Genomic DNA, 21,232 nt, shown 5'->3' with positions numbered 1-21,232 from the left:
AATCTGAGCAAATGTAAGCTGGTGGTGCTTCGACACAAATCCCCCCACTGTCCTTCCTTTGAGAGATAAAGAGAGAAAGATACTGATTGCTTTTCCTATCCATTTTTACTCAAAGACGCACCTCACATCAGCAGGAGTCATTGTTTGTGACTGGGTGTTGCTGCTGACATGTCGAACTGGCTTTGTTTTATTTTGGAATTAGGCTCCACAAAGGAGAAATCAAGACTTTTTTTAAAATATTTCGCAGGTGCTTTAAGTTCTCCTTTCCAGCAGTTTGATGTCTGACACATCCTCGGGCCGGATGCTTCAAATCTACATGAAACTCCATCAAAATAGCACTGCCTTGTTATTTTGTTTCAAACTTAGAAGCAGCTTTTGTTTAAAGTAGATGTAGCAGGCAAAAAAAAAAAGAAAGAAAAAGTAAGCAAAGCAGAATCGAAGAGCCATTTCATCAGTCGGGGTGCTGGAATCTAGGCAACAATGTTTGCCAGCCGTGGTGGCAGCGGAGGAGGTAAGGGGGGGAAATACTCCGTGGAGGACCTCTATGGCATCAGTAAGAAGCCCAAGGCGTCGACCTCCTCAGGGAGTATTGTGGCCAAGGCTGGGACCCGGAGCAGCAAGAGCTCGGAACAGAAGACTGAGTCAGAGGCCTTGGCCTCTCAGATCCTGGAGGCAGCCCACAGACTGGTGGAGCGACGCCGGCTGGAGCTGTACCTGAGAGAATGTGGCCTCTCCCTGGCTGAGTGCGAGGCTGAGCGCTCTGCAATGCCGTACAGGTATGAGGAGAAGACTTTACAGCATGAAACCATGAGGCAGTTAGAGTTTGTAGTTATGACTTAGTACATTTAATTAGGCCACTAAAAAAATAAATAAATAAAAGCAATTATTAATAATAAAGAACTGGAATGTACAGCCTACACAAGGCTGCAGATTTAACTCAGGTCTGGGTTTCGGCTGCTTTTTTAGCGAGTGCAGGACTCACACTGAATGTCTGGATTTTACAGAGATAATAAGAGACCATCCCGAGCACTCAGCCATCCGTGGATGATCCATTTTAATAACATGGTTAATATTTTTCTAACATATTACTAATGCGTTGATGTAATTGAGTGTTTGGAGAGGACTGCAATTGAAAGGCAGTGAGTGGAGACATCATTCACGAGAGATGGGGGAAAAAAAATATTATTTTTTTTTGTTTTTTTGTTGTTTTTTTCTCACTGGTGACCTAAAAAGAAACATCAGGCGTTTGATGAGATTTCAATGCAGAGGACTGATGAGTGTACGTGGCCGGACTGCAGAAGCATCCGGTTGTTCAGGAACGCTAATGTGAGTTGTACGTGAGCCATTGTCTAATTCCAGCCTTTCCAAAAAACAGCCTGACGGGGTCAGGCATCAGTGGTGCAGAAGTTTGGGGTTAATGATGCATGATTTGACAGCGGGGGACGGGCGGTTGGTTGTTGTACCGCGTGCATCTCTCTGTTTAAAGTGTGGAGGCGAATGAACGGTGGTGTTGGCTACTCTTCAATCAGTTTACCAAAAACCTAGGGAAAAATAGATTTTTGTAAATTGAATGAGACCTGAAAAAAGGAGGGGTGGGGTGCTTGCAGAGAAGAGGAAGATACAGGCCAGGCTGCTGCATATTTCATTATTACTGCTTAAACACCATCATACTAAAATACTGAGTACAGATTCCATTACATTTGTCATTTTATTTGCTATAACACATCCAAAACATGCAAACACAGTCATCTAGTCTCCAGCACAGTTGCCTCTAGGTGGCAGCGTCATCATGGTGTGAAGACAAGTCTGTGACCAATGACTCAAAAGCAGAAAGAGGGACAATAGTGCAGGCCAAGGGGTATCATTTGCAATTTCACATCATTTTTATGCTCAGATCTAGGACTTACTTTATAGCACATTTGTACTGGCAGCGTACATTTTGATAGCTGAAACAAACTAACGGCGTACCAGAGTATGATTCAGTTGATTCGACCACCTCTGGCAGAACCGCTTCCATCACTTGAACTGCCCCACAGAGCCTCCAGTGGAAGTTGTTTCCACAGCCTCTGTGCGCCTTCATTTGCATGAGATCTGGACTCCCTCCTGACAGAAAATGATTACCTGTAATCAAAACAGAAGCCAGCATCTACCTTGACGTTCTTTCTCGTTTTCCCGGTTTAGCTGCAAACATTTGAGCTGCAGAAATGTGAGCTATTTAGATTCTGAAAAACAGACAACGAGGGCCGAATGAAACGAAGCTAATAGGTCAGACAGATTCGAACATGTGTGAATCTTCATGGATTATATCAAAGGAATTCTGTCCTCTTTTCGAGGAGCTGAATTACTTTTGAATAAAAACCGCGAGGAGAAACAAGATGCCTTCAAAGTCACAGGGTCAACGCCATCAGCTTTCTCAGAACGTCATGCGAATTTCATGTTGAGGCACACCTGCAAACACTTCTTAGCGTTCTTTAGTGCTATTTTAGTTCAAGCGTGTCAAAACCAACATGAACACCACCATGGGAGACGAGTTTTCTTGCTTCATCCTGCTTTAAAAAGACATTTACACATTTATTTATTTCTCTATTTACCAGGTTATGTCGAATTGTTCTGTTTTTAAGTGAAAATGGATCCAAAAGGGTGACAGGCAAGTCCAGGTCATTTCATTCTGTAGCATTAAAGGAATATGCTTGCAAGCACTTATCAAAGTGCGGTTTGGCAGATTTTAGGGGATTATAGCTCAGAAAGTCACACTTTGTGATGAGTTTTTACGCTGAGTTGCATGAATAACCTACCTTTTCAAGGACGTTCAAATTATAGAAGCTCTTGTATAATCCAGCTTGAGAAGAAAAAAAGCCATCTACTGTATCCCCTTATTTTCTGATAATTTGATTCTATAACCTTATCATTACTAGGAAAATAAGGATGCACCACACATGTGCTCATTTTTGGTCTTTCTCCACCCAAATACTTCAACATGAGGCTCACAAGTGCTGGTTGTGTCCCGAGGTTTTAGCGCTGTAAGCTTCTGAAGTGGAGAACAGACTGAGTCAGTGTCATTACTGTGTAATACGGCGATGCCAGTGGCCATTATTTGGAGTGAAGGGGAAGGTTAAGCCTACAGGGAGATGAAGATAAAGAAGTCGACATGATTATGCAAAAGTTTGGCTATACAAAAATAATGTGCTTCCTGGAAAATAAGCGCCTTAACAGTGAAGTGGAAGTAATTAAATCTTCTCCTCTTTTGAAGCGCCACCACGGGCAGCATTCGTATTTTCTCTCTGCCTGTACAGCTGGAAACTTCCCCGTCCAAACTTGTGCTGAATGGTTCTTTAGAAAGAGCTGATTGCCAACTCAAAGTCACATTCTGCTGGCAGTGGATGCCCTGCAATCTGCTCTGGGACTGCAGATCTGCTTCAAAACACTAGATGTGAAACCAAATTGACAATGGTGACAAATGTGGGGTATTTTGCACATCGTCCTGCTGTGTGAAGCAGACTTAGCGGGGCGAGCACTAACCACAGAGTAAAGCCTTTTGGATTGACAGTCCTCTCTAAGGATATGGCATCACACTTTAGATGGTAAACAAAGCCTGGAAGGGGCTATTATCATTGCTTGGCCACCAAAATGACACATCCATTTCATTTCATTGTGATGGGCTGCAGGATGATCTGATATGCCCTGCCGTGCTATGCCCGTGATGTGATGTATTGTGACTTAGAAACCATCTATCCTCTGTTTGCTCAGAGGTAGTAATGAGTGTAATTCTGGTGATTGGGTCATTGATGGCAAATCAAGCTATCATTGGGGAGGGCAATGTTTTGCATAGGAAGAATAGGAATAATGGGAGTGGTGGGACGACAGAATTCTGGACCTTATGGAGGGAAAAAAGATGGTTTGGGGAGGGGGTTGAGTAAGTATAGCCTAATGTGTGCCTTTGTGATGAAATGTGTGCGCATCGGTGTGATGAAAAAATGTGGATCACACCCGAAAGAAAGGGAGGGAGAGGGAGTATCTATCCAAACCCCCACACTGCTTGTGTGTCGTGAACGTTTTGAAGCCTGTGGAAAAAAAAGGAGGGGGGGCGGTCTCCAAATGATGCTGGAGAGCCGAGAGGCGGCACCGAGCGTTTGAAATGTCTGCTGCAGCTGATTTTGGGGCCAGTATGCCGGCATTTTTCCCCCAAATCCGCGCACCCTGAGATCCTGGCGAACAACGGGAGACGTGCAGTTACCGCTGCTGCCGGTATGTGAACAACTTCTCACACTGAAGCTAAAGATGAACCGGCTCCGTGCTTGCTGATTTTGTTGGGTTTTTTCCCCCCTTCTTCTTCTTTCTCCATCGCTGTTGCATCAATTGGATGCTGCGTGAAGCCGCTTGGTGATGATGCATTGGTGGGGTTTGAGTGTCTTTACCCCCGATCTGACTTTTCTCCTCGGCGATGTAAATTCGAGCTATTGAGCCCGATCTTTTTTTTTTTTTTTTTTTTTTTTTTTTTCCCTTTTGCTCACCCACCTTGCGACAGTAAAATAAAAGGTGGGGGAGAAATATGAGTGATTTCGACGCGAGGTGTGAGGATGCCTGTAGCTGTGGTTGTGTCATTGCTGCGGCACGTTCCGGAGCTCCTCAGCTCAAGACAGTCTCAACAAACCTCAGCTGAAGAGAAAACAGCAAGCTGGCAAGTGCTTTATCACCCTACATAAGCCATACAGAGCCCGTGCATGTTATGTCGGACGAAGCCACTCTCCAGGGAGGGCATCTATTGCACTGAGATTTTATTGGGGTGGGAGGGTGGGGGGGCTTCCCAAGAACTGCCACATCCCCAAATTCGTCTGAGGACTGCTGCGAGCACACAAGCTCCCTGATGATTTTTGGAGGGCAGCCCTGATGCATCGTGTGAGTGTGAAAACTCCGAGAGCCTTTTTGCCAGGTTTGCATCACCAGACAGGAGACTGAGCAGACGGTAACTCTGTGTGTGTCATGTTTAGAGGCTGGACTCTTGCCTGCTCCCTCCAACTCTGAGCCAAAATCTTTGACCTGCCCTGTCTGAGCCCTTTTGTATGAGCATCACGGCGCTGCCACAACAGCACGACGGGAAACGGTGTCGAGCAGCACCAACAGTTTGTAGACATTGCTGTTTGTGTGACTCCTTGTTTAAAAGACAAAAAACAAACCCAACCCTATACTCAGACTCTCAGAATAAGAGACACAGACATCAGCTGCCAGGATGCAGGTGTCTTTTGCATGCACTGAGCACAACCTCAAAAGTCGCAGCGAGGACCGGCTTTGTGGCCTTCGCACCGCTCCACCTCCTGGAGGGAGCAGTGGCGGAGTAGGGGGAGGTGGTGGCGGTGGAGGAGGAGGAAGTGGAGGTGGTGGTGGTGGAGGAGGAAGCGGAGGTGGAAGCAGTGGACAAGGGAGCAATGGCAACTACATGTCTCAAGGTTCTGTCAAGACCAGGGAGGGTTCTGGGTCTCGTCAGACTCCTCAGGGTCACGCCCACATGAAGGAGGCTATTGGGCGCCACACCAATATGAAGTACAGGTGAGTATGAGCCTGACTGGGGGAGACGAGGAGCCGGAGCTTTATTGGTTGGAGAGATGGCTTTTATTTCGCTCTGATCACTGTGGCCTTTTGACCTCCACCAGAGGTGAAAGTCCTCCACCAGAAACAAGGTGTTGGGCCTCTTCTTCACAATGAGGCTCTACCTGCCTTGCCGGGCCTTCATTATTCCTAGTTCTGCCAGTCTCTTTGCTGAGATGTGAGGTGAATTCGAGGTTAGCTTGTCACCAAACATATCACCAGTGAGCAGACTGTGCAGACTGCCTACATATCCATTAGCCAGATGAGAAACACCTCAGTGAGAGCAATGACTTATCTGACATTACAAAAATATGACATTTATTCCTAAAAGCGCTTATGGATATAAATAAAAAAATGCTTACATAAGTCATACTATATAGCCCTAATGCTATCACAATATTTCAGACAGTATGCATATGGGAGCATTAGCCACAGACTTTGCGTTAGCCTCTTTCTCATTTCAGCAGATTAATAATACAAAAAAAGCTTTCCTCCAATAACAGCTTCTCCTGAAACCACACTAGGACGTCCGGCTTTTCTTAGAGGTTTTAAACACATGTACTTTCATAAAATAGCCTTGCAGGAGACCATCGTATGCACAGAAAATCTCTGCTGCACACACACCAGGTCTGAGTCATAAAGTAGGAAGGAAATCCAACCAGATAAACAACAAGACAAGAATGCAATGTATGTTTTTCCTCTTTTAGTTTGTTGGCAAACTTGTGGTTTACCTTTGATGGATTAGAGCTTGAAGCTAAACAAGGACAGCTGTTCATGCACAGCTCATGCATGAAGGAGGCTCGTATTTATACATAAACATAAATTTTTAAAAAAAAAGGGGGGGGAAAGCACAAAGCATGCACTTTAACATTAGGCTGCAGACTTCCACAGGCTCACACTGTGTTTCCATCTTTGGGCTGTAAAATTCGAGAACTAGGAGGAGAGTTTTAACGACCTGGTTTCTTGGTAATCAGGTTGATTGAATTGCTGCCATTCTCTTCAGTCAATTTAGTTTCCACTTAATAAGATGCTTAAAAAGGGAATAAGGCACAGGACAAAACTAGGATATTTCCACTCCTATTTTTTCCCTTTAGAATCACACACATACAGGACTTTATGATTGGGCTGGATTTTTCCAGTTGTTCTGTCGTCTCTAGAAAAGTGTCACTAATAGGGAGTGCAGCAGCACAATAAGTCTATACAGCATATGGCCACTTCCAGTTGCCATTGGCAACACCCCAGGCATTGCCTTTAGTTTTTGTCTTATTTTCTAATCAGCCAGCACTGCTGTCGCTTATCAGTCCTTTCCTTAACTGAGTATGCTCAAAGCTCCACCACCTGCACCACAACAGTCTGGTTGTGGCGGCGTCGTGGTGGCCGCACATTCCTCATTTCACACCGTTATTACAATTACACAGAGGTCAGGAAGGAAGCAGGCTTCTGCCTTCACTTTAAACCACCCGTGAACTATATAGATATATAGAAAAGTGGGCCATGGCCACTGTGGTGTCATCCACTGGTTTGTGGAGTCCCGGATTTGACCATGTTTGGATGAATGGCTGGAATACAAAGGTGTGTCCAGAGACTGTGTAACTGCATCGCGCAGAAACAGATATCTGCTAATTATTGCTAAGTAACATAGAAATAGAATAAAAGAATATTACTCTGCAAAAAACACCTGAGCACAGATCTCTTGTTGGTGTCATTAACCACACAGTGAGTCCTGTGACTTGTCAGATGATTGCATTAAAAATGTTCCAGGGGGGCACAAACACACAGAAGAGGTCACGATGGGTGACGAAACATTTCCCAGCTTCTGCTCAATGGTGATAACGTTGAGTATAAATGAACTTATATTATATTATATATTTAGATGGTGAAAATGAGTTAAGGAGACCAATGTGCCAGGCTGTAAACATGCCCTATAATGCTGTTTAAACGCAGTGGGAGATTGAGTCACTCTTGTAGGCAGCCTCAAGTGGCCATTTGAGGAACTGCATTTTTTGGCACTCCAGCGCTGGTTTCTATTTCCAGTTCTGGATGCTGCTGCTTGCGTTGACCACATCTTTGTGGCCCTTCTGTCTCATTAACCCAAGTATTGATCACTCACAGGCAGGTCACAGATGCTCAGAGTCTTTCTTTGCGACTCTCTCTATCTTCTTTCTTTGATCTTGTTTAAGCTCACTGTTTTCTTTTCAAATGCTGCCCTTTTTTACTCCCTCACAGTGCACTGCAGCATTCTGGTTTGTGTGTGTGTTTGTGTCTGTGTGCGTGTGCAATATGCTGGGTGTTCAGTGTGGCCACAGGGTATGCATTCGAGCTGATGGAGAGGTGACTGTAGCGGTCAGTTCTGTCACTCAGCAAAACGTCTATTTTTAAAGTAACTAAACCTTCTGTTTTCAACACCAAACTGTCCAGATGGCCCATTTTAAGGTTCCATTTGGCACAATACACTCAAGTTTGAGAAAACTGAATTAAAAGATATGACAAGATAATGCACATTTCACAGACAACGCCAAAAATGATTCGACTTTCCTCTGGAATCGCATTTTTGTCATGTTTGCACCTAAATATTTCAAAAGAGAATTTATCTAAAAGCATCATTCACAAAGTTGTCTGTGCAAATTAAAATTCACATGAGTTAGAATAAAATATGGTATATCTGAGCATCATGAATTTCTTAAAACATTTTTTTGGTATGAGTTTAAAAAAAAGAAAAGGGAATTTGATTTACATTAATACTGGAGAAGACCATAGATCTATCCACCGCTGTTCCTCACAGATGGCCGCGGGGCACGCTGTGTCTGTGGCGGATGCCTATAAATCTTAATGCATGCTTGAGAGATGGAGAATGTGAATAGGGAAGCCCTACTCAGATAAAACATTCAGCACTGACATGCAGTAAACTGTGAAACAAAGTATTATTGTTAAAGAGCCAAGATGTGAGAAAATCAAAATAAGTTCAGGACAGCTGGAAAGACATGAAGGAGTTTAGGAGCGATTACCCAAGAATGCCATTCTACTGTATCTAAAAGAACTCAAGTTAAACTTAAAGACATGTGATTGTGAAGAGTGAGAACAAACTATTGATGACACTTGCACGTGATGTTTCACATCACAGCCAGCAGCTTAGACCAAAGACTGGAGACGAGGAGCTGTTGCTGGTTCCATGAAGAGTCTGTGACCTGATGGGAATTGCTGTGGTGTTTTTGCACTTTGGCTTTTGCAAGGATTAATCAAGTAATAGAGACCTTGTTAATCAATGAGCTTTAAGTTCTGTCACCTTAGGTGCACCAGTTGACCTCTATCATCTGCTTTGGTGCAAAGCAACCGCTCTCTGTTAGTGATGTGGCTGTACTCGTGCTACAGATCAAAATCTTAAGCTCTACAAAAGTTCCCTGATTTCAGATTATTTTGCCAAACTAATGTATTTCCAAGCTGTTTCTACATTTTTAAACATTTAGGACATGCTGCTCCAGTTAAAGCAGACGACAAACAAAAGCCTCAGCTGTACCATAAAGAGAAAAACAAGAAAAAGAAGATGTAGCGTTCATAATAATACCTGATACTGGGTAAGGTCGCATGTTAAACTGGAGAACAAAGCCTTCATGTATTTTCATGAGGATTTGAAGTGTTCTGACATTCAGCCATGCAGAGAGGTGTCGTTGTCTGGAGGAGCGGAAGGTGGAAATCTCAGTAGCGTAGTCGCAGCAGCTGAAGCTTTGGCGTCGAGCGGCCCTGTCGACTTTAAACACGCATCTCATGCTCATTTAGTGCTGCGAGACGGTGACCTACCCTGAGTGTTATTACTCTCGCCGCGTGCCTCTTCTTAGCATTCAGATTCTTATCTCGCCCGCGTTTATGCGCTCTGACGGCACAGCGGCGTCACCGGCTCGCTTTGTTAATTTCACTCCACGCGCCGTTCACACGCGTGCCACCGATGGCAAAGCGAAGTGTAACAAATCCCCAGCAGCGACTAAAATATTCATCGTAACCGGCAGGTGAAGCGATAATGTAGTGATTTTGACCTCACGCTGTTGTCATGATTAACCACGGGAAATAAATGGCCTGTGTGGCAGGGAGGAGAACACGACTGCGGGCTGCAAAAACCTTGACCTTCAGCTCTCCCCTCTGTCGCTCTGGGACATTTATTTATTTATTTATTTATTTATTTATTTATTTATTTTCAGGAGGGGTTCCAGTTGACTGGGCAGATTAGTGACTCACTTTGAGGTCTGGGAAGTTTTAGGCAAAGTAACGCCGGGTGTTCACTTGCTTGATTTCAACCAAAACATAATCCAAACCATGATCTGTTTACTGTCTGCTAAACTGTGGCTGCTTATTTTCATCTGCCACCCACTACTACAGCACGCTGTACGGTGCTTAATGTTATAATTACTGCATATATCGTGCATCTGAACAATATCTAGGCTGTTATTATGTGTGCAGCTGCTTGTTGGGACTTGATTAAGTGTATGCAGCGGGCAACTTAATCCTCTCAAAATGCAAAGTGACCTGCGTGTCAGTGTTGTTTGATGAAGCTCAGAGTTGTCGATAATTGACTGCATTTGGCGGCTTACTCTTAACTGAGAGGCATCGTAATCGCGGCCAGAAAATCCACATCACGTCCTCGGAGTAAGGCTGTCTCATCAAAGTCAAAGACTGGTATTGTCTTCTGGCAGAGCCATCATGGCCGCATGTTGTTATTATGTAAGAGCAGAGGGCAGCCTAATGAACAAGTGTCCGCATGCTCTGGAAAAGACTCAAAAGGCATTTAATTAGATGATATCAATTCCTCTTTCTTCTTTTAAAATCTTACTTTTATTTGAAACTCTTTTCAGTGTTTTAATATATTCATTTATTTAAATAAATCTTGGTAGCATTCATTTGCCTGCCGTGTAATACACTGCAAAATTCATTAAGGCAAAGTAGTTGAGCTGTTTTAAATCACAGGGAAACAGGAACACCAAAGAAAACCGGAGGACGGCGCGATACTCAAAAACATGCTCGCGATTGCATTCAATCACTTTGAATTCACTGCGCTGTCACTCACGGGGGCATGAGATCCGGAAAGCGCCACATCCCTCAAATACTCGTCTTTATCCGTCTGCCAGCGGACATGAAACAGAGGCAGAGTGCAGCGACCTTCTCAGCGAGCGAATTTCATTAACATTTGATTACATGTTGGGGCGAGTGAACATTTTTTTGGGTTTTTTTTTTGTCGCAGGTCACGTGTGTTCCCAAACTTGGAATAAACAGTAATGACAGCGCATTGTGTCAAATTCAGCTTGTGTGAGCTCTTTCCTGCACCACTTCATTACATGCATTTTTAGTTAACGGGAGAGTCAGGACCACTAATAAAATGTCAGCAGCTGATACGCAGAATTGGAGGAGAGCAGCTGAGATTGTGCGTGTGTGTGTCTTTGTGCCCCTTTTTCTCCATTCGCTCCCTGCACAGCATGTGTATTTTATAATTAGGACAGACCTGATTTCCTAACTGTTTTAATATAGCTGAATTAAAAAAAAAATCACATTTACATGAAGGGTCCATTGTTTAGGCTAATGCTTTTAAAAATAGCTACATCAATAATTAGTACACTCTTAGATGCTGGGGTTTTGATTAGTGCCAGGCCATGTGGCTAATTTGGTTTCATTTGTCATATAAACCCAAAAATGTAGCTCTGTTGGCATGTCTCTGGATTATTGAGAATGACAAGCAAAGTAAAAGTTTGTGGTGGCGTTTTTTTTAGTGCCATAACTTCTGCCCACTCCATTGATTGTATTTAGGCAGGCACAGGTGAGAAAAATCTGTTCTCTGTAATTTGGGTGAAGTGACCCTTTAAAGCCACAAAACAGTGTGTGCAGCATTACTGAAAGAGAACAGACAGTCCACCATCTTCCCACACTCTGTGCTCAGAAAATGTGTGTCTAAGCATACACATAAAACTGACGTGAGTGTTATTAATATCTAGGTCTTCCCTCTGGAGAAGAGCCTGCTCAGCATGTGTGTGGCATTTTATGACAACTGCAGAGGGAAGGGGGAGAAAAAAAGTCCACCATTAGCACCTAACCATCTGTATATAGTGTCTTCCTCCTGTCTCAGGTGAAAACTAACTGTGAATGTCAGCACAGGTTAAAATGCTGACTAAACCGTGACGGAGCACCTGTGTGTCTCCTCTGTCTCTCTCTCTCCAGCGTTAATAATGTATGGACGAGGCAGCCAAGTTGCTACAATCATCTCGTTTGGAGATCATGATTTATGGCAATGGAAAAAATAGAGAAGAAAACACTGGAAGACCTACTTATAAAGGCTATAGAGAAGCATCTGTGTGCCCTGCTCAAGAGTGCATTCATGCATGTCTGCATGTGGAACTGTGCCTGCGTTCCAATGCAATTCCCATCAAGCGTGAATATTCACGTGAAAGCATCGAACCCCTCCCCATAATGACACATGCACAGCATAGATGTTTTCCGTTTATTGCACAGCGTCCCTCACATCCGCCTCAGATGAAATATAGGCCGAGCGTCTGGGTGTACTGCGTGCGGGAGATAGTGGGAAAAGACTGTCAATAGGGAGATAGTGCGAGGAAAGACAGAGCATGTGTTTCTCCAGACTCACTGATAGTAATTTAGCAGACTGCAGCATTGCAGAGAGCGGCGGAGTTGAGCGCAAGGGAGGGGGCGGCCAGTTGTCACACATGGAAACAGTGACATCCTCTATTGCTCAGAAGCACACGCGCACACACAGACATAAAAATGAGATTTTTATGTGGCTCGGCAATTGTGGAATTCGCCCAGTAATGCACACCGGTTTCAAATTTGCTCCCTGTCATGATGCGTTCACAAGCAGCGTTCACCAAACACGAGGCTGTCAGCTTCATGCACTCATCTTTAACAAGCATATCGGATAGAAGAGCATTTAACAGAAGAAGGAGAAGAAAACATTTGCGTAACAGCCGTATACCACTGGATGCTTGACACACTCCACCGAATGCTGACTCATGTTTTGGTGGTATGTGTTTTTTCCTCACACGTAAGCCTTCTGTTTGCCGTCCTGGTCCAATGTGAAAAGGAAAGTATGGACAGAAGGTGTGTGACTAAGCTGGGGAACAGATTTTTATTGTCCTTAATTCACAGCTCAAAGCCATCATGCATAATTCTAATGAGTTTTTCTCAAGTTCCCTAAAAATAATAATAAAAAAGAAGGTAATAAACAAAAATAAAGTTGGGTATAAACCATATCGTTTATTTGCTCCCGGTGTGCAGATACAGAAGCTACCTCAAAAGCAATTTTGAATCAGTTTCAAGCTTTGCTTTAGAAGCTGATTAAAACTGTAGGGAATATTTTTTCCGGATGCTGTTATTGGCCCCACCTTGTCAAATGTTGCTTGACAAAAAATAAATAAAATCCCCTTTATTCTCATCCAAATAAAGTTGAGACAAAAAAGGACTGATTTGATGGATACTACAAAAAAAGAAGAGCCAACAAAAACGAACAAAACAAATGGTAAAATATTCAGGTAGCTCATTTGAAATAACCCAGTCTCTGAAATATGTTTTTCCCATGTGCCTCATTTAAATTTACTCCCAGTGTTCAAAGTGGCTGTCAGCGTGAGAGAACAGACAGAGCTGTCATTGGTTGACGAACCACGAAGAAAAGCCAGCTTACCATACAAGGAATCAGCTACATCCAAACCCCGCAGACACATTTCCCTTTAAATAGCTTTCCTGACCTTCCACCTGTGTGCTTTTTTAACAGTTTAACGTAATGACACAAACAATATGTATTTCACACCCACATGGAGTGCTCACATAAAGACTGATGCCCCCACTACACACACACACATAAAGATCGTGAAACAAATGCTTACATATGCAGGAATCTAAAAATAGCATAAGGTTGGGAATAGAAAATAGACCAGGAAAATAAAAGCGGGACTTGTTCGACTGAGTCTAAATGCTCTGACAGTCTGTCTTTGTGCATTTGGCTGTTTCGCAGTGGACGCAGGCAGACAAGCCGAGAGGGGAGAGGCGCTGGAGATGAAAAGACGGCGAGCAGCGAGGTGCACTGCAGTTCTGCCGGCTCTCCAGCTGGCTCCCCGGCTAATTAGAATGGGGGAGAGCACACAGGAGAGCAAAGCATGAAGCCCACATCATTTTCAGCTGTACATGCTCTTGTGGTCAGAAATGCAGCTCTCTGCTTCTCCCCCGCCTGCCCTTCAAAATTCAGCTGTCTGAATAATCAGATGTGGCATGTCAGTTAATGGACTCCTCTTTAGCTCACAGAGCATTTTTGAGCCATTTATGGTGCAGACCAAAGAAGCTTTTGCCAGGACTCTCTAACTGCGCTGAGCTCCGTCCCCTCCAGGTGTTTCACTGGCCCACTGTAATACACTGAACTGCTAACATACGAGGGATGAAAGGTCAATTGTTCAGAAATAATTAGACAGAGGAAGTCATTTTACCAGAGGCGAGAAAGACTTTCACTCAGCAGCTGCAGTGGAGGAGTGAAGTGTCGGAGACTACGATAGAAATAAATTACATCTGTGTCCGGTTTTTAATTTTGTGTCGTACTTATGTTTTACATGTGACACCAGGTTTGTGTTACATGCTGCTACAGAATAATCAGGATCTCATCAACAACATCGCCATATTAAGGCGACGTTTAGCTTTCAAATCCTGATGTGTCCAGTAAAGCAGTGAGCCAGCTCCCTCATAGACGTGAATAAATAGTTTATAACGCTGTAATGTAGTTGTGAGTGGATGTGATTATTAATAAACCGAAACTACTTCAGATGGCTCGGAGGCTTGGGTAGAAACAAATAAGACAAAATGTGTGTTAAATACAGTGTAACATTGCAGCTGCCATCTTTTTTAAACTCCACTTAGGTATCTCTTAGTCTCATCACTGCTTAACCACAGTGTCTCCCTACTGAGGATTGCTCATCACTCACATGCGTACATCTTACTGACTGTGTTTGAAGATTGTATGTCCAGATATATTCCAACTGCCCACACATTTTGTGTGTGTGTGCGCTTTACAGGCATTTCTCATCTAACCTCCTGATTTTTCCCCTTTCTATAGGAACCTGGGAAAATCGGGCCTACGTGTTTCCTGTCTCGGGTTAGGTAAGTTGGGATGAAGGCAGGGAAATATTCAGCTCAGCTTCAAACTCTTAAATAAAATCCGTCTGTCTGTCTCTCCCTCTCTCTCCTTGTTCAGGCACCTGGGTGACATTTGGATCGCAGATCTCTGATGAAGTGAGCATTCTCTCTCTGTGTTTGTATGAGAAATCGATTCCCGCACACCTTCACTCGTTTGGTTTTTGTGTAACACCGTTCGGCGCACTGTAAACAAATCTCAGTGTTCACGATCGCAGGAATATGTGTGACAGGCCTTAAGACTGCTGTAGCTTGGCGAGATATTGTCTGTATTATCCTCCCTGAGTAGTGCCCTTCATGAACGACCTCTGGGTAATTGGAATTTATCCGCCGTCTGCTTCTCTCAGTCTCAGTTTTTGTGTTCTCTCAGATGGCGGAGAACCTGATGACCGTAGCTTATGAGAACGGAGTGAACCTGTTTGACACAGCGGAGGTGTACGCCTCTGGAAGGTCAGACTTCACTTTCCTCTCCTGAGCCTCAATTAAACTTTTTTTTTTTAAATCGTCTGATTTCTCTCACAGCAAATACAAAAATTTAAACCTGTTTTTATGTGACGTCGTCTTTTATTGTCTGCCGTTTTCCATTCTTCTTCTCTACATTAATCTGGTTTTCTTTGGTCTGCGTGTCTTTATCATTTATTTATCTCGTTAAACGTTACATACAAATAAAGTTTATTAGCCTCAGCCCGTCACAACCAATGATGTGTTTCTCCACAGGGCGGAAATTACTCTAGGGAACATCATCAAGAAGAAAGGTTGGAGGTGAGATTACTCATTCTTCCTAACTGACTCACAGGCATGCAAACCTTTTTAACTCGACCAGATCACAGATTTACTTTAAATAATCCCTAATAATCCCTTCCTGAGATGAAATGCATTACTACATGTTTTTATTACTTTTGATAGCGGCACACCATTAAATTCTCTCAAGGGAAAGCCATGCTTGGGGAAAAAATGTAGAGCTTTATCCTCAGAGAGACTAAAAAGGATAAAAATGTTAAATTCCCTGATCAGAGATGGTGGCTGACTCACCCAGCTGCCTAAGAGACACATATTGGTAATAAAATGTTTTAATTTTAACACCAGAAAGAGAGAAAGACTGTCCGTACTATTAGATTCAGGATGAGCTGATTCCCTTAACTTAAATGTTATGCTGCAATCAAAATACTCACGACTCCTGTCCTTGCCAGACGTTCAAGTTTTGTCATTACGACAAAAATCTACTGGGGAGGCCAGTAAGTATAAGACTAAAACACTAGACTCTTCACATTTCTTCAACCCAGCCTCTTCATCATTTTAACTGAGGATCAATGATTTGTATTTTCACAACTTCACAGGGCAGAGACAGAGAGAGGACTCTCCAGAAAGCACATTATTGAAGGTACAGTCTACTCATGTATTTGCAAAGTGTAAACCAAATAAGGGGTTATTCTGGTCCAGTTGAAAGCAATTTAAATAAATTTCAGTTCAGTTATATTTATAGAAAATTCAACAGATCACACATCAGTTGCCTTGGGGCATTTTATTTTGAAAGTTAAATACCCTACAATAATACGGAGAAGACGAACAGAGCAAGTGCTTTGGCGACAGTGGGAAGGGAAAACTACCATTTAACAGGAAGAAACTTTCAGCAGAAACAGACTCAGGGAGGGACAGCCATCTGCCACAACTGGTTGGCGGTGAGAGGAGAAGACATTGGATAAATATTTTTCTGCAGCTTGACTTTAAACTGACAATTTAAAATAGAAAATGGGTCATTTGGAGCTGGACCACAACATCACCATAGATACTGTGGGGATCTCTCACTCAATGACTCCGTGTTACACGTCACAGTAAGCACAACTTCATTTTTAACTGTGATGTCAGTGGACACTATTGGGATATGAGGTGCATTCACTTTGAAGCTATAGTACAGATGTTGATGGGTAGGATGTTTCAGAGGCCTGTCATCAGATTTGTTGGGTCAAAGAAAATACAGAGGTCAGGTGAAGGTACATGTCTTGATTGCTGTTTTCCAGCCATTTCATCGGTTCCAAAAATAATCCTAAAAAAGCTAAAGGATATGGTGGTGGTCTTTGTTCCTTTTGTAAGCAGCACGGCCGCAGGATGACCATTTACCTTGGACTTGAATGACTTTTTTATGTCATTGTCATGAAGCTTTTGATTTGGGGCCGTTGCATAATGAGTGAACTACGTGCAGCTCTTAAGGCTTGCACCGCGTGCAGGGTCAACGCTCAGATTTCGACTCTATGCACTATTTTTCACTTTGCTCAGGAAAAAAAAGTCCAACTGCTGACTTACCCAAGGTTAGACGCTTGCCCAGAACATTTGAGAAGCAGAAAATCGAACATAAAACAGAATCACTCATTTTACCCTCCACCAGCACACTGTACTGAGGATAATCATTAATATCTTGGGAGGAGCTGAATGCTGTTTTGATGCCATGTAAACTTAAAATGTAAAAAATAAATCACTTTAGTGATCTGGCCTAAGATTAGGCACCAGCATGAAGTTTGTATTTATAGATCTACTGGATGAAACTCCATGAAATTCCAAACACACACTCATGTCTCAATCAGGAAAAAATGTAATAACTTTGGTCCTTCCCTTACGCTTCATTGAGCATGATTACCAGATCAATATAATGCAGCCTGATACTTTGGTTTATTGCCAAATAACTGCAAAGCTATTGACACTGTAATTAGACTCTCTGTTGTGTAGCAGTGGCTCAAAACATCACTGTGCCTTAAAGTTATGACCCTTAGTCCAATAATTGACTCGTGTTTCTCACAGGTTTACGAGGATCCCTATCAAGACTCCAGCTAGATTATGTGGACATCGTTTTTGCCAACAGAAATGATGTCAACAGTCCGATGGAAGGTCAGTTTGAACCGCTTATTACTGTTGTAGCACAAATATGGAGGGTTTTTGTATGGTAGTATGTTTTATTTGTGGAAATAAGCTTTAATCAGATGCGTTAGAGTTGTCAAATGAATGTAATTTAAGTGAGATGTCGTGTGCTGTGATTTGCAGAGATTGTACGGGCCATGACGTTTGTAATAAACCAGGGTATGGCTATGTACTGGGGAACCTCGCGCTGGAGCGCAATGGAAATCATGGTGCTGAGCTCTCACTCTTAAAGTCTTACTCTTCACAAATTCACGAGTGTCAGCTTTTTTCCAGATAACGCTGATCACTTACCATTGCATTGTGTTTCCATTTCTGCGGCACCAGGAGGCATACTCAGTGGCACGCCAGTTCAACCTGATACCACCTGTGTGCGAGCAGGCAGAGTATCACTATTTCCAGAGGGACAAAGTGGAAGTGCAGCTTCCTGAACTCTACCACAAGATCGGTCAGGCATCCAAAAACCCCACAGCAACATTTATCTCTTCTTTTTAATTAAGTTTCATTAGTTTCATTCACACTTTCCTCGCTCTGTCAGGTGTTGGAGCGATGACCTGGTCTCCGCTCGCTTGTGGTTTAATCACAGGCAAGTACAGTGATGGTGTACCGGAGTGCTCCAGAGCAGCAATGAAGGTCAGTTTGATCTTCCACTTCTTCTGGCTCCACATCAGCCTCACTATAGTTCTTGATTTTATCGGCATACAGTGTGAATCAGTGCTTTTCTCCATGTTGGTCCTGATGAAGGGGTACCAGTGGCTGAAGGAGCGAGTGAACAGTGAGGAGGGTCGGAGGCAGCTGGCTAAAATCAAGGAGCTCCATCTACTGGCAGACAGACTGGGCTGCACTGCTGCGCAGTTAGCCATCGGTATGATCCGAGAAAACGGCCTTAATTTTTTAGTGCAGACATACAGAGATGCAGCTTTGCTTGTTTTCGCATCATGTGACTGCAGATTAAGACTGAATTGATTCGTATTTGCATGATTTTCACTCCTTAAATGACTGATTCATTATGTTTAATCTTACTGTACACACGCAGGTAGGAAGTGCTGTAACGGTTCTGGGAGAAGTGTTGAAAATCTATGTCTCCTGCATGAAAATAACATTACATAATCTGTGATCTTGTTAATTAAGTGCTTTGTATATGTATGGTCTGCATTAAGGCTTTCAAATGGAATCCAACCACTGGTTAAATCTGTTAACATTTTTTTTTTAAAAGAAGTCTAAAAAATCAGCTACTTTACTTCGGTTACAAACTGATATTCCTCCAGCAATAAAGTTGTCCTGGTTTGCTCTTTTTACAGCCTGGTGTCTGCGCAGTGAGGGAGTCAGCTCAGTACTTCTGGGTGTTTCTAATACAGACCAGCTTCTTGAGAATCTGGGTGCCCTCCGGGTAAATATGTGCTGTATTCAAATATGCTTTTATGTTTTGTGCGCAATAAAAAGAACCACCCAAAAAAACAGCAGATGACACTTTAAGCTGATGCCACCCTCCCCTTCTTTCAGATTTTATCTCAAATGACCCCTCAAACCGTTACTGAGATGGACGCCCTGCTGGGAAACAAGCCACACTCGAAGAAAGAGTCACGCGCTTGATGATTCAAATCTCAGCGACGGACGATGTTCCGAGAAGATGAAGAAGACTTTGATATTGGGGAAACATCGCTTTTTGCTCTGCTGTATACTCAACAACTTGCATGTCCTCGGCAACATTTATGCTTCCAGTATGTGCGCATATCCATTCTGCGCAGTACATTATATCATGTAGAAGAAGAAAAAAGGAAAAAAGAAAAAGAGAACTCTCTCAATTGTGGAAGAAAAAAAACATAATCGATCATATATTGCTCACTGTTGATTGTTCAGAGACTAATTATTTCAACATAGAGGAAGGCTAAAGCTGGTCAATCAAATGTCAATCCTAAAATGAGGAAAGAAAGAAAGAAAAAGGCCACCTCTGCCCTAACATGCAACTTTACTGCGTGAACGGTGCTTTCATTAGACGTGTGAGTCTCCTCCCCTCACAGCTGCCTGTTATTCTGTGTGATGTTTAGTACCCAGCAGCCAGAGAGCTAAAGGTTAGTCCTTATGTGTCTAACCGAACATTTCCCGTAGTGTGCATGTGACTGCTCTGCCACACTCACCGCTTTATAGGGTTGGGAACAATGAATTACTTGTGAAGTAATAAAAAAAAAAAAACCCACAGCAAATAAGCCACTCTGGTATTACTTTTTTTTTTTTTAAATCACATGATTTAAAAGGAAAAATTGGCAAATGAATTTCAAACATGAAGGTTACAGAGTTAGAACTGAGTCTGGCAGAAATGTTGAAATAATAATAATAACTTATGTGTGCTGTTACGTTGTCAAATTGGCAATCAGAAATCAAAAGCCAGTGACATTTTGCAAAGTGACTTTTCCCAACCCTGCTGCTTTCTCAGCGGTCCGTTTGCCTCCTCTGTGCGCATGTCCCTTTAAGACAGAATAGCCCTAACAGGGTGTAAATGTGGCATGGCTTCTTTCTTTTTTTTTACGGCTTATGTAGATTTGCAGTGCCCTTGTAAGCCATTTATTTATTTATTTTTTAAACTCTAAGCGGTCAGATAGTTTTATCCGACATAACCGTCCTGCTGGGCACGCTCGCCTTAAAGGCTCTCAGCAGTCTGCAGACACGGCTTGTGTGTTCATGTTGCATATAATCTTTGCATCGTCCTAAACTATGTCAAAAGATGCTGACATCACTTTCTAGCGGTGCCGAGTTGCTGATCTCGAGTCGCAGGTCTGAGACGGCTGGACTGAGCGGAAAGGTTGCTGGGTGTCTGACACAAAGATTGGGACATATTGTGGTGAACGTTACGTTTTCAAAAAGATGGGAAATAAAAACAATAAGTCTGAGTTTATGAAATGTGATACGAGTCTTACCACAGACCACTTAGGGTAAGATTTCGATTAATGTTAACTTTTCTTTTTGTTTGTGGAAGCCTGAAAACACAGCTTCTCTGCTCATTTCTCTCTCTGCATCGCTCCAAATTCGTTCCCATTCTCAAACACACGCACGACAGATTTTATACTGTGCACTTTGTCTTTTTCCCTTTAGTTTTGTAATGACTTCAACACTTTGTAATGTGAAAGGGGGGTGTCTTTTGTTTTGTTTTTCTCCTTTTTTGTGTGATTTGCCATGAAAACTAATCTCCGAGGTGGAGTTTTTGATACACCGGAGTTGTTTCAGCAGACACGAGGTTGCAATATATTGTAAATAGGCTCATGTGTTTTGACGGTGACGTAACAAGAGAGAGTTCAAGTCTGTGGTTCATGAAGGTTTTCTTAAAGGAGCCGCTGAAACGTGGCTCTCCGTGAGTCTGTCATGATGTACAGTTCGACTGAGCGTAGCTTCCTGTGTACATAGGTCCTTCAATCAAACCCTGAAAATGTAACTTTGCCTGCCTAACTTATATTTTACTGTCTTGCAACAAAGAGAAACCAAAACACAAACAAAAAATAATAATAATAAGAGAAGAGACAACTGATTCTGAATGTATCATGTCTGTTGCTCAAACCTACTTAAGGGACAAAGCACATACCCTGTT

At 42.9% G+C, this 21,232-nt stretch overlaps 1 protein-coding gene across 2 annotated transcripts in view; it reads left to right on the top strand.

The window, feature by feature from the left end:
• The first annotated feature begins 376 nt into the window (after nucleotides 1-376).
• LOC308387341 (voltage-gated potassium channel subunit beta-2) overlaps nucleotides 377-21,232 on the top strand; it is a 21,069-nt gene continuing 213 nt past the window's right edge. The window contains exons 1-14 of one of the 2 annotated variants that reach the window (XM_080867301.1): nucleotides 377-776; nucleotides 14,669-14,712; nucleotides 14,807-14,844; nucleotides 15,116-15,195; nucleotides 15,463-15,507; nucleotides 15,936-15,980; nucleotides 16,083-16,126; nucleotides 17,539-17,625; nucleotides 17,779-17,864; nucleotides 17,980-18,100; nucleotides 18,191-18,285; nucleotides 18,397-18,517; nucleotides 18,954-19,042; nucleotides 19,156-21,232. The exon at nucleotides 19,156-21,232 is cut by the window's right edge and continues 213 nt beyond it. In XM_080867301.1, coding sequence (XP_080723427.1) covers nucleotides 481-776; nucleotides 14,669-14,712; nucleotides 14,807-14,844; nucleotides 15,116-15,195; nucleotides 15,463-15,507; nucleotides 15,936-15,980; nucleotides 16,083-16,126; nucleotides 17,539-17,625; nucleotides 17,779-17,864; nucleotides 17,980-18,100; nucleotides 18,191-18,285; nucleotides 18,397-18,517; nucleotides 18,954-19,042; nucleotides 19,156-19,245 — 1,281 coding nt within the window. In that variant the 5' untranslated portion in view covers nucleotides 377-480 and the 3' untranslated portion in view covers nucleotides 19,246-21,232. Of the gene's footprint in view, nucleotides 777-4,827; nucleotides 5,545-14,668; nucleotides 14,713-14,806; nucleotides 14,845-15,115; nucleotides 15,196-15,462; nucleotides 15,508-15,935; nucleotides 15,981-16,082; nucleotides 16,127-17,538; nucleotides 17,626-17,778; nucleotides 17,865-17,979; nucleotides 18,101-18,190; nucleotides 18,286-18,396; nucleotides 18,518-18,953; nucleotides 19,043-19,155 lie in introns of those variants that run through there. The other variant, XM_080867300.1, reaches the window with a different exon arrangement.

The sequence above is a fragment of the Rhamphochromis sp. 'chilingali' genome (assembly GCF_963969265.1).
Source record: "Rhamphochromis sp. 'chilingali' genome assembly, chromosome: 19".
NCBI lineage: Eukaryota > Metazoa > Chordata > Actinopteri > Cichliformes > Cichlidae > Rhamphochromis > Rhamphochromis sp. 'chilingali'.
Note: the sequence above shows the minus strand (reverse complement) of the source record. Positions and strands in the feature narration are given on the sequence as shown.